The sequence below is a fragment of the Aulonocara sp. 'chitande type north' Nkhata Bay genome, linkage group LG15, assembly GCF_057382095.1.
Source record: "Aulonocara sp. 'chitande type north' Nkhata Bay isolate Kocher_YH1m ecotype deep benthic linkage group LG15, A_spYH_male_GT1.1, whole genome shotgun sequence".
Classification (NCBI taxonomy): Eukaryota; Metazoa; Chordata; class Actinopteri; order Cichliformes; family Cichlidae; genus Aulonocara; species Aulonocara sp. 'chitande type north' Nkhata Bay.
In genome coordinates, this window is record NC_141358.1 from 1,771,838 (window position 1) to 1,784,711 (window position 12,874).

At 45.3% G+C, this 12,874-nt stretch overlaps 3 protein-coding genes and 1 non-coding gene across 4 annotated transcripts in view; 3 read left to right on the forward strand and 1 right to left on the reverse strand.

Moving 5' to 3' along the window:
* Window positions 1-247: 247 nt before the first annotated feature.
* Window positions 248-2,605, forward strand: LOC147312233 (PRKR-interacting protein 1 homolog). The gene has a single exon (XM_086265182.1). The coding sequence runs from the start codon at window positions 295-297 to the stop codon at window positions 874-876; it is 582 nt and encodes a 193-aa protein (XP_086121308.1). The 5' UTR covers window positions 248-294; the 3' UTR covers window positions 877-2,605.
* LOC147312234 (small Cajal body-specific RNA 13) lies at window positions 1,380-1,654 on the forward strand. Its single transcript, XR_015125212.1, has one exon.
* LOC147312235 (high choriolytic enzyme 1-like) lies at window positions 1,945-4,040 on the reverse strand. Its single transcript, XM_086265181.1, has one exon. It carries the CDS (start codon window positions 3,762-3,764, stop codon window positions 2,973-2,975), a length of 792 nt encoding a protein of 263 aa, XP_086121307.1. The 5' UTR covers window positions 3,765-4,040; the 3' UTR covers window positions 1,945-2,972.
* A 6,493-nt stretch (window positions 4,041-10,533) lies between these two features.
* Window positions 10,534-12,874, forward strand: part of LOC147312236 (calmin-like) — a 12,355-nt gene continuing 10,014 nt past the window's right edge. The window contains exons 1-6 of the mRNA XM_086264397.1: window positions 10,534-10,959; window positions 11,802-11,863; window positions 11,941-12,036; window positions 12,431-12,514; window positions 12,624-12,716; window positions 12,817-12,872. Of these exons, the coding sequence (XP_086120523.1) occupies window positions 10,893-10,959; window positions 11,802-11,863; window positions 11,941-12,036; window positions 12,431-12,514; window positions 12,624-12,716; window positions 12,817-12,872 (458 nt within the window). The 5' untranslated portion in view covers window positions 10,534-10,892. The remainder of the gene's footprint in view (window positions 10,960-11,801; window positions 11,864-11,940; window positions 12,037-12,430; window positions 12,515-12,623; window positions 12,717-12,816; window positions 12,873-12,874) is intronic.

Genomic DNA, 12,874 nt, shown 5'->3' on the forward strand with positions numbered 1-12,874 from the left:
CCCAGTCTTCGCCGAGTCTGATTTGCTAATGGTGGCGTCACACGTCATTCAACGCTGGCGAATGTAAGACGTTTAAAGTTATTGTGTTAGAAAATATAATAGTAACAATGTTACAATAAAAATAAGAATAATGTGGCATTCACATGTCATGTATATGAATATGGCATGTTTTCTTTGATAAAATAAAACATTATATAAAAAATAAAAAAATAAAAAAATTTCAGGTCACAGAAGCAGAAAAGGACTTCCGGAGCATTTTACATTCACAGGAAGAAGAGGGTAACTGTTTGAAAGATGGCGGCGCCCACGCAGAAGAATAACAAACCGGGGAAACCTGGAGGGAAAGAGGCTCAGCCTCTCATTATCGCCAAAACACCGGCGGAGGAACAGCGTCTGAAACTGGAGAAGTTGATGCGAAACCCAGATAAGCTCGCTCCGATCCCGGACCGACCCAAAGAATGGAACCCGCGAGCCCCGCCGGAGTTCGTCCGGGACGTGATGGGCTCCAGCGCGGGTGCAGGCAGCGGAGAGTTCCACGTTTATCGCCACCTCCGCCGCAGAGAGTACCAGAGACAGGACTTTCTGGACAAGATATCAGAGAAGCAAACTAAGGACGAGGAGTACCTGGAAAAACTGGAGCGGAACAAAGAGGCCGCCGAAGAGAGGACAGCGAAGCGGCGGAAGAAGCGAGAGAAGATGAAGCAGAAGAAGCTCCTGGCGAAGAAAGCTAAACGTGAAACTAAAAGCAAGAAGGAGGGAGACGACAAGAGCTCCGAGAGCGAGGAGGAGGACGAAAGCAAGGATGAAGATGAGGAAGACGAAAGAGAAGCTGAGGATGACGCAGAAGCGCCCAGCTTCATCATGGGGAAGAAATGAACCCGTGAAACGTGGAAACTCCTCGCAGTTGGACACACCAGCGACACTTCAAGCCTTTGAAAATAGAGGAGATGATTTGGATCCTGTGGTGAGCCTGCAAACAGGAAGGTGGACCTGACCTGCTGCAAGGATTAAAAACATTGTCGCTCATCAGCAGAGACACTTGGACTGCCTCGTTTAGCAGGCAGGAGAATCCACCGAGGGACCGATGTTTGAAAGAGGAATTGTTCAGTGTAGTTATTCATTATGGCTTCCAGGATCACACCTGGAAGCCTTTGTCGTTGTTATATTTCAGTATGATTCAGGCTTATCTGCAGGGAAATCCAGCTTTGGTTTTAAGTTAGGAATGTTAACAGTATTGGGAAATAATCTATTTCAATGTGCTAAATGTTTTGAAATAAAACTGAATAATAAAAACACCCGGGTGTTGTGCAAGTTGCTCACAATGAAACCCAACAGCCAAGATGATACTTAGACATGTGATTGATGCTTCGATGTTCTCCTGTGCAGCCTTGTGAAGCTGCCCCTGGCCCAGCCTGTTGCCTGTGGGTACAACAAGCTGCAGAAAGCAACTCAAAGAATGAAAAGGCGTGGCTCCTGGAGGCTCGGGAGTGTCACGTGCGATGTTCTTTGAACAAACCCCTGCCTTCCACGGTGGTGACGACCTCCCCCGGTAGCCGTCACCTTTCTTGAGGCAGGTAGAGTAAAACCTGGCAGCCAGATATTGTCTGAAACAGGGGAAGCTCTTCCTGTCAGACACTGTTCAGCTGTCACACTGAAGCCTTTGGGAGGCTTTGCTGTTTAGTTTCAACTATTAAAAACACTCAGAACGTTTGTTTGCTTCAGTGTAATAGTTTGCCTGTGCCTACTTGTTAGTTTGCTCCTTTAATACAAATAAGAATATAGCTGGAAGCGAGTCACTGCTTTCCATCAGGTTTTGGGTTTCTTCATTTATACTTATTTAGTTAGAAAATGTTGTCATTCCTTCAACCTGAATCCTTGACCGATGCTGCAGATTAATGTTAGAAATGTATGTCTTACTTGTGCTCAGTATCACATGTTCCCCGTTGGATTAAAAAAAATGCACATTTCTCCTAATCATATTAAATTCAAATGATTTCCTTTAAATGTGATACCTGAACATGTTTTAAAACAACATTTGCTCTCTTCCTTCTTTGGTTTAAACTTTTTCTTTTATTTAACAAAATGGGCCAACGGGACTTAAATAAAATGTGTTTTTGGTCTTTTTATGGTCTGAAAGTCATTAAAAAATGTTTACCTAGATTCACAAAATATAAAAAGTGTTTCATTGAAAGAGCTGTTAATGTGCACGTGCTTTATGATTTTAAGTATCTCTTCAAAAATTCATCCTGTCAGCAAGAACAGAAAAAGGATGTTTGATGTACACGTGGCTTTCTGTTAGCTGTAGTGAAACACATTTAGGTCTTAGGAGTGTATCTTTAATATATTACTGGATATTTTTATTTATGATTTATTTTAATACCCGATGAAGATCAGTTACAATTTTTGACATTTGTTTTTTTTCCTGCACAGCTGTTGTTCATTCAGGTGAGTTTTCAAACTAGCTGCTTATTATTTAACAAAAGATTCAACTTGAGAAAATGTATTTATTAGCTTTCAGCCCTCCTGCATGTGTATATGTTTGCTGAGTTGCACAGCTAAAGAAGACTCGCAACCTTTGATTTGACCTTCACAAAAGTAAAGGAGTATTAAAATGAATTATTTTCATGTATAATTAACACGAGAGCTCTCTGTGCATATTATCACACTGTATTTGCATCATATAGTTTTTTGAATAGCGATGCATTGAGGAGGACATTTCCACAAGCCTGACTGTAGATACGGATTGGTGGAAGAAAAAGTAGAAAGGATGAGGTAAGAAAAGACAAATCATAAAGAATGAAACAAGTATTGGCGAGGAAATGAATCACTAATATCCAGCGTACCATTTTAATGCACTTTATGTGTTTGACCTTACAGCTCATTATCTCCCTATAAAACACTTGTGAACACATAAGTGGAAGAACCTTTGGGAACAAATGAAAACTTCTAATCAGACAAGCTAACGTGTGTTTTCAGCAGCCGTACAGCAGGTTGATCCTCCTGATGTCCCAGTAGGACATGCCCTGCCTCTGGCCAATCTGGACGTTGGGGTTGGGGATGGGGGAGATGGTTTCCCTGCCATTGATGGAGAAGGCTGTTCTTTCATAGTGCATTATGGAGGAGTAGTCGTAGGGAGTGTTGAGGTTGTTGGTGTCCTGCTTGTCGAAGTTGTAGGCCATCTGTGAGTCGATGTTCTCCCAGTTGATCCTGACGTAGTAGTCGCGGTCGCTCCTGGTCTGCTCGTGCTGGAAGCCCAGAGCGTGGTTGACCTCGTGCTGGACGACGCCAAAGTAGACGCAGCCCTGCCTGTTGAGAGACAGAACCTGCTTCCCTCCCTGTCTGCCCAGAGGAGAGAAGCATCCGTTCTGGCTCTCGATGCTGATGTAGTCGTTCTGGTCCTTACGGTCGACAAAGCGGACACAGGTCTGGCTGTGGAAGGACTGCAAGGCATTTCTGATCAGCTGCCTTTCCCCGCTGCTGTACTCACTGCTGATGGTGAAGGGAACCGTCACCAGGCCGTTGTTGTCTTTCTGCCACAGGCAGCTCTGGTAACTCTGGCATTTAATGGCATTTCTGCTTTTTGGAAGCAGGATGTCTCCTTCCAGCAGGATCTCGTTGCTGCCATTGTTTGCGGTCAGAATCCTGGTGGTGATATCGACGGTGTGGTCTTCCTCCACCTGGCCCTCTCCTCCTCCTCTTTCCTCCATGAGAGGATGAGCCTGAGAGAGGCCGAGCAGGAGCAGCAGGCTGACAGAGGGACTCATCTTCAGAGTGGGTCTGGTAGCTGTGGAGCTTCTTTGCAGAGCTGCTGTGGAGAGACTCCTCGGAGCTTCGTGTCTGACACAGTTGAGTCGCAGGTCTTTATACTCTCCTCTACAGGTGTGTCTGCAGGAGTGTTATGGGCTGAGGTCAGTAGTAATAAGGGGGCATTAGTCCAAGATGGCAGCCAACCAAACCGGTTTGACAACCGGTTTGATGGTTTCATGCGTGTGCCCGTTCAGGTGTGCTCGGGGCATGCTGTGTGGAAACACACAGGGCGTCAGAGGGGTTATATGAGTTTATGTGTTTTTAACTGGGTTTTAATTTAATCAAACCATAGGGTTTTTTAATCTATTTTTATCACTTAGGTGTGTCTCAACATTCAGTTATGCAGACATATGTCTTCTTAAAAGCAATTCTTTGTTTTGCAGGCGGAGTGGAAGCTGTTTTGGTTCCAGTGTTGGGAAGGTTACTTTTAAAATGTATTCCATTACAGAATACAGATTACATGCCCCAAAATGTATTCTGTAACGTATTCCGTTACGTTACTCAATGACAGTAACGTATTCTGAATACTTTGGATTACTTAATATATTATCATGCTGTTTACAACAACATGAATGTACTATTGCTGTGTGATTTATTACTATTACTGAAGGTCCGCGGCTCTGAACCGTAGTTAAGGGACCTCTGACTAATACGTCGGGTTCGTGTCGGGCTCGTAGCCGAAAAATAGCTTTACTTTGTTGTCTGGGTCAACTTTGCTAGCAGAGACAGAGAGAGGCGTTGAAAGACTGCTCCAACGGAACTTATTGTTTCGGAGGAAAACACGAACACGGTGTACAGTCGAGTCTAAATAGCTTATTTACAGCTGGGCTCGTCAGGCTCTCTGTTTGGCTGCAGTGGTTATTATTATATTTACATGCTTCCAGCTCCCGTTTCTGCTCGATGACAACTCGTACCTTTCCTGACAGGGACTAGAAAGAGAGAGCAGATTTCTCCTGTTTTGGCTTCCTGTTAAATCCAGAATTGAATTCAAAATCCTGCTCCTCACATACAAGGTCTTAAATAATCAGGCCCCATCTTATCTTAATGACCTTGTAGTACCATATCACCCTATTAGAGCACTTCGCTCTCGCTCTGCAGGCCTACTTGTTGTTCCTAGAGTATTTAAAAGTAGAATGGGAGGCAGAGCCTTCAGTTTTCAGGCCCCTCTTCTGTGGAACCAGCTTCCAGTTTGGATTCAGGAGACAGACACTATCTCTACTTTCAAGATTAGGCTTCAAACTTTCCTTTTTGCTAAAGCATATAGTTAGGGCTGGACCAGGTGACCCTGAGTCCTCCCTTAGTTATGCTGCAATAGACGTAGGCTGCCGGGGATTCCCATGATGCACTGAGTTTTTCCTTTCCAGTCACCTTTCTCGCTCACTCAGTGTTAACAGACCTCTCTGCATTGAATCATATCTGTTATTAACCTCTATCTCTCTTCCACAGCATGTCTTTATCCTGTCTTCCTTCTCTCACCCCAACCAATCACAGCAGATGGCCCCGCCCCTCCCTGAGCCTGGTTCTGCCGGAGGTTTCTTCCTGTTAAAAGGGAGTTTTTCCTTCCCACTGTTGCCAAAGTGCTGCTCATAGGGGGTCATATGATTGTTGGGTTTTTCTCTGTATCTATGAAGCGCCTTGAGGCGACTTATGTTGTGATTTGGCGCTATATAAATAAAATTGAATTGAATTGAATTGAATTGAAAAGACGGAGCGGGTCTGGGCGACTGGTTTTAGAAGTATCACTGCAGCGTTTATCTTCTAAAGAGCTGAATGTTATTTGTGACCATTTACTGTGTTAAAAACTAGCTGGCTTTGTCTCACTCTTAGTTCAACATTCCGAAATCCCGATTTTTTCTTTCTTTCTTTCTTTCTGTCCTGTTTGGCTCTTTTGCATCAGAATTGTTGTCTAAAGGCAAAGGAAGATGCCCAACGGATTTACTTTACCACATTGACCATCCCAGCCTTGCCGTAATGGTCCATTTGATTCACCTTTTATTGTTCATTTTATTTTCATTTGCTGAATACGGGACAGACTTGACTGGGGGAAAGAAGGGGAGAAAGAAAGAGGGAAAGAGAAACAGCTGAGAAGAGGGATGGGGGAGAAGGGCAAAAGACAAAAACCAACAGAACGGGCAGAGAAAAAAAATGCATATATCAATCACCTGGGTCACCTGCTGAGAAAGAAAAAAGAAAGCAAGCAGAAGAGAACAAGAGTAATAGAATAAACAACATCACAATGATATATGGGAATATGACAGTAAATACTAAATGTTAAACATTATTGTGCAGCACATAAGATCAACAGAACACAGTGTGCTTTGAGGTAGGAGCCAAAAAGGGTGTAGTTTGTGGGTGTGATCACCCGTGTGTACACCTGTGAGCATGGACGCGCTTGTTTTTAAAAGGTTCCTTCATGTAATGATCTGCTAGAGGGTGTGGGGGGGCCACAGCCCCGTCCTCCAGGGCATGAAGCAGGTATGGAGGAGATCAAAACTCCAGACATCCAGAGGCCCCCAGAACACAAGAGACCAAGGAAGACCAACAGAGGGGCAGCCGCGCCACTGTCCCAGAAAGAGCTGAGGAGAGTCCCAGATGAGGGCTCACTCAGCAGCCACGGAGCAGAAGCCAGGGGGAGTTGCAGTGACGCGCCCGTGAGCTCCGCCGGCAGCCAGCCGTGCCTGAGTGACCGAGCCCCAGGCCGAGAGGCCGGGGGCACCCCACCTCCGAAGTGGCCCGAGCGAGCCCCAGGCTCCAGGCCCCGATAAGCGGCCGCCAAGGAGTGAGCCAGTGTGTACCTGGACGCCCACCCCCAGACACAAAGAACCACCAACGCACCGATGTCTGAGGGAGTCCGCCACCGGCAGGGGAAGTGGTGGTGGGCGGAGATAGGCCTCCAAACCTTGGAGGGCCTGAGATGTCCCCAGAGAGGTGGCGCCTGATACCCAACCTGACATATAGACACAGACATACAGGCACACACAGATACAAACATCCATTCCCACCCTCATGCTCTCATATGCACTTACTCCACACTCAACCAACGTGGAGACAGACATAAAGATCACACGATCACACTCCCCAAGCGTACTCTACAAACCGGGTCCAGGTACCCTTGCCCCTGGAGGGGGGAACTGCACCCAGACCCAGGTGGTGTTACCCTTTTCCCTGCGGTGGGGGGAGGCAGGCCGCCCCGACTCCGCAGCAGCAGGGAGGCCCCACACTCCAGACCGCAGTCGGACGGCCAACTCCTCCTCCTAGCCCCCCCGCTCCAGCAGGTCGCAGAGAACGGGGGTGGGAGAAGACTCCAAACCTCCCTCCACCCGCTCATTGTAGTGTTGATGTATGTGTGTTCTAAGGTGCAATTAAAACCCAGGAGGGCATGGAGCTACAGTGGGGCAAAAAAGTATTTAGTCAGCCACCGATTGTGCAAGTTCCCCCGCTTAAAATGATGACAGAGGTCAGTAATTTGCACCAGAGGTACACTTCAACTGTGAGAGACAGAATGTGAAAAAAAAATCCATGAATTCACATGGTAGGATTTGTAAATAATTTATTCCTAAATTAGGGTGGAAAATAAGTATTTGGTCACCTCAAACAAGGAAAATCTCTGGCTCTCACAGACCTGTAACGTCTTCTGTAAGAAGCTTTTCTGTCCCCCACTCGTTACCTGTATGAATGGCACCTGTTTAAACTCATCATCTGTATAAAAGACACCTGTCCACAGCCTCAAACAGTCAGACTCCAAACTCCGCCATGGCCAAGACCAAAGAGCTTTCGAAGGACACCAGGAAAAGTATTGTAGACCTGCACCAGACTGGGAAGAGTGAATCTACAATAGGCAAGCAGCTTGGTGTGAAAAAATCAACTGTGGGAGCAATCATCAGAAAATGGAAGACATACAAGACCACTGATAATCTCCCTCGATCTGGGGCTCCACGCAAGATCTCATCCCGTGGGGTCAAAATGATCATGAGAACGGTGAGCAAAGATCCCAGAACCACACGGGGGGACCTGGTGAATGACCTGCAGAGAGCTGGGACCAAAGTAACAAAGGTCACCATCAGTAACACACTACAACGGCAGGGAATCAAATCCCGCAGTGCCAGACGTGTTCCGCTGCTGAAGCCAGTGCATGTCCAGGCCCGTCTGAAGTTTGCCAGAGAGCACATGGATGATACAGCAGAGGATTGGGAGAATGTCATGTGGTCAGATGAAACCAAAGTAGAACTTTTTGGTATAAACTCAACTCGTCGTGTTTGGAGGAAGAAGAATACTGAGTTGCATCCCAAGAACACCATACCTACTGTGAAGCATGGGGGTGGAAACATCATGCTATGGGGCTGTTTTTCTGCCAAGGGGACAGGACGACTGATCCGTGTTAAGGACAGAATGAATGTGGCCATGTATCGTGAGATTTTGAGCCAAAACCTCCTTCCATCAGTGAGAACTTTGAAGATGAAACGAGGCTGGGTCTTCCAACATGACAATGATCCAAAACACACCGCCCGGGCAACAAAGGAGTGGCTCCGTAAGAAGCATTTGAAAGTCCTGGAGTGGCCTAGCCAGTCTCCAGACCTCAACCCCATAGAAAATCTGTGGCGGGAGTTGAAAGTCCGTGTTGCTCGGCGACAGCCCCAAAACATCACTGCTCTCGAGAAGATCTGCATGGAGGAATGGGCCAAAATACCAGCTACTGTGTGTGCAAACCTGGTAAAGATCTATAGTAAACGTTTGACCTCTGTTATTGCCAACAAAGGTTATGTTACAAAGTATTGAGTTGTATTTTTGTTATTGACCAAATACTTATTTTCCACCCTGATTTACGAATAAATTCTTTACAAATCCTACCATGTGGATTCATGGATTTTTTTTTTTTCACATTCTGTCTCTCACAGTTGAAGTGTACCTCTGGTGCAAATTACTGACCTCTGTCATCATTTTAGGTGGGGGAACTTGCACAATCGGTGGCTGACTAAATACTTTTTTGCCCCACTGTATGTGTAATGAGAGTGTGAGTAATGTGAATGTCTAAGTTGTGGGATAAAATTGAGGCAGAGGCAGCCAGAAGGGGACAGAGGGGGGGGGGGGGGGGGGGGGTAGCCTCCTCTGCCACCCTGGTGACATACCCCTACTCCAAGGCCCTGCATGTGTGGGTGGTTGTGGTGGAGCAGGAAGAGGGGGGCAGCTGGAGATGGGGAGGGAAGGAAGGGAGGGGCAAGTGACCCCTCCCTGGGGCCAGCTCCCCCGCTGACCCCAGTAGGCACCCCCATACTCCGCGACCCGCCAGGGAAAGGGGGCCCAGGCCCATCCGGACCAGGGCCCAGTGCAGCAGCGCCGCCCGGCCCCACAGAGCCCGGGACAGTCCACCCGACCCCACCGCAGAGAAAACTGCACCCACCCCACCATCCACTCATCTTCCAGACTACATGAGACAATAGACGCCCAGGCTGAGATCCAGATTTTTAAATAAAACGATCGCATCAACCCTGGAAAGAAACCCCAGTAGATGCATAAAAACTAGTTAAATTAAAACTAGTGGTTTGATGAAATGAAACGCTTGTGAACATGCTGACATTACCCATTCAGAAGAAACTCCCATTTGTGGCGTTTTTAAAATAAAATGCTGGCATCACTGCAAGCTGAGATATTGTCAGAATCACAAAATTAGTGTGACTAAAACACCAACACTTTTGACTAGATGTAAATGAAAAGCAGCCCCTCTTTGTTAAGGTGCACTGTGAACCAAAACAGCTTCCACTCCGCCTGCAAAACAAAGAATTGCTTTTAAGAAGACATATGTCTGCATAACTGAATGTTGAGACACACCTAAGTGATAAAAATAGTTTAATTAAAAAACCCTATGGTTTGATTAAATTAAAACCCAGTTAAAAACACATAAACTCATATAACCCCTCTGACGCCCTGTGTGTTTCCACACCTGAACGCGCACACGCACGAAACCGGTTTGGTTGGCCGCCATCTTGGACTAATGCCCCCTTATTACTACTGACCTCAGCCCATAACCCTCCTGCAGACACACCTGTAGAGGAGAGTATAAAGACCTGCGACTCAACTGTGTCAGACATGCTGTGTGATGTCAGGTCTGTGGACGGATCAACACAGTTACTTTACTGGGTGGGACGTGTTTAACCACAAAGCTTAAACAAACCAAAACTAAACTATTTCTATGATTAAAAAGTGGAATCAGTGGAGGGCACAAAGAACACGTCATGTTGTACCCACGAGGAAACAGCTACAATATTTAGATGAAATGCAAATAACAACATTCACAATATTTACATCATCTTCACTGTGAAAGACAACACCAGGGTGTCCCAGAAAACGGATCAATTTTTTGATTATAAAGAATTAAACGCTTGTTGAACAAAGTTATTATAGTTTTGTATTTCTGTGATAAATATTTTTTAGCTTAATTTTTAATTGTTTCTGTCTTAGTTTTGGATTTTTGGAAATGAATGTTTCCTGTGAGACTCGACCTGTTTCTGGAATGTAGTAATTTTGCAAGATAAAAGACATTGCTGCAGGAAATATTAGAGGTAAATTCCAGTGCTATCAAACGTGACAAACACTTTGTCAAATCTCTCTAAAAAGATTTGTAATTTTCTGTTTTTCTTTCTTTGACTGATTAATACATCACAGGAACCTTGGCTTCCTCTGCTCGTACCTTTACCCTGAGCCAGGTGAGCTATGAAGAAATATGTGTGTTTACTTTAATGAATCATTCACCCATGAGATCTTCTGAACGACATCCTTATACGTGAAAACAGAAACCACAGCGAGTTCTTACATGCAAACAGACCCCTGGACATGGAGTGACCACCACTACATACAGGATTTCATAAACCACAGACTTGCAGTCGGGTTCACGCTGTGCTTGTGGGAGTGGTGGGAGAACGCGTCAGAGGGAGGTTTCAGCGTGTTGGGGCAAGATACACCGCCTCTCTTTTGCCTTTACTTCAACATGAGTGTTTAAGGAAACCGTGGAGTGCCTCTGATTGCTGACATTTTGACTTATTCTCACTTTTATCTTCATAATGGATCATGTGCCAAGAGTCTAAACGAGAATGCAGGACAGCTGGGATTCACAGACAAACTCAGCGAGCGAGCTCAATGATAAATACACATCTCAAGGTACAGTCTCATCCTGGTGGGTTTTACTTAAATAACTGTGTATACAGGCCACCTTTGAAAAGAATACAAAAAGGACCATCATTGCTCTCCTGCTTCCTTGACTGCATTCTTAGGGAATTTTCCAGGTAGGTATTCTTGGCTTCGTGTCATTCGATTGCCCAATCATTTAGTGTTTTAGTATCAAATTTTTAATTATTATAAAAATGTTCCTTCTCCAGCACTGTTCAGTTGGGTTTCATGTAAACTGTCTATCTATAAAATAGAGTATGGACATTTAATTACTAAATACCTCAATATTCTGCATTCTTCTTAGATTAACACTGACACAACTTTAAAAACCAGCTGCGTCATATCCTACCAATCTCTATCCCGCTCTGATGTGCCGTGACATAGACACAGGTCACTTGTTGTTCTGCAGTTAAAAGCACCAGGGCATTGGACGTGGATCTTTTGCGTCCTTGTGCTTGCAGGGTGGGGCCTCGTGGATCAGAATAATTCTGGTGCCTCCTGTGGATACTGATTGGGATCATGTTTGGGAGGCTAGGTCAGTGCCTGGGGCTATTATTCTTTCTTCTGTGGCCAGTGGGGCACAGTGTCTCGCTCCTGCCAGAGTGCTGTGGGTGTGCACAGGTTACTTAGTCCACTGCAATGTTTAGGGTGGCTAGTGAGCGCTAAAAGCTAATCGATTTACTAATATTTGTCACAATAACAACCATACGAATAAAACACCAACGATTTCCCATTACACTGCGTTCCATTAACGTTATGCTGATCACTGCTGATGCCATTTTCATGTTTTATTTAAATATTGGTGTACCAAGGCCCTGTTTTCTCTTCCTCAGATGAACGAAAAGCAGTGCAGAAGAGAACCTTCACCAGGTGGATGAATGTGTTTCTGCAGAGAGTAAGGCACAAATCAGTTCATCAGATCACTCTGAAAAAAATGTGCTTATCAATGAGGGTCATGCTTTTCCCCCCCAGCGGGACCCTCCTATTGAAGTGCACGACCTGTTCACAGACATTCAGGATGGCAAAATACTCATGGGCCTGCTGGAGGAGCTGTCTGGGTGCAGACTAGTAAGAATCATGCTGTTCAAGAAAGATTTAGCCAAAGCCTGTTTAAATTTGGCCACTGCAAGCGTAGCAGGAGTCCTGGAAGCAGAGACTCACCAGGAGACGCTGGAGCACAGTTCCTGTGAAAAAGAGTTTGCTGTCATGGCCAGAGACAGGAAATGTTTTAATTACTGCTGATGTCATTTCCTTTGTTTGTTTAATTAGTCTCAAGCCTAACGCTTAGTCGAAGCCAAGCCAGCAGTGTCTCCCAGTTTACTGTCTTCATGCTGAGCTGTTGGTTGTAACGTCATTGTTCAGGGTTGCTATATAAATGGGACCAGTCTTCTTAACAGCAATAAAATCAACCAGCTCATTTCCCTGAACAGTGATGATGTTTTTTCTCGTCTAACTTTGTTAGCTTTATAGGTTTAGGTCTTCCTCTCATCGCATCTTCAGACTGAACAACATTTCCAAGGCCTTGGTCTTTCTGGATGACAGACATGTGAGTGTTTCCTTGTAGATTCAGTGACATTGCTCTGACATGTATGAATGACATGATTTCAAATCAGGAATAACAAGATTGTGATCGATGTTTCCTTGTTATCTGCCAGGTAAAGCTGCTTGGCATTGATGCTTCTGGAATTGCTGATGGTAAACCATCTGTTGTTCTTCACCTTGTTTGGAGCATCATCTTGCACTTTCAGGTTGGATTTATCATCTATGAGTCAAATGTCTTAATGTATTATCTTACTTCTTGCCCAGCCATTTATCACCGACTCACACCTCTGTGTTACTCCTACACAGGTAAAGGAGGTGATGGGAGGCCTCCAGAAGCATTTGTCTTCCAGCCTTTCCGCCTTGT

What these genes read in the sequence shown, in the direction of transcription:
- LOC147312233 (XM_086265182.1), top strand. Translation starts at nt 295, where the DNA reads ATGGCGGCGCCCACGCAGAAGAATAACAAACCGGGGAAACCTGGAGGG.
- LOC147312235 (XM_086265181.1), bottom strand. Translation starts at nt 3,764, where the DNA reads ATGAGTCCCTCTGTCAGCCTGCTGCTCCTGCTCGGCCTCTCTCAGGCT.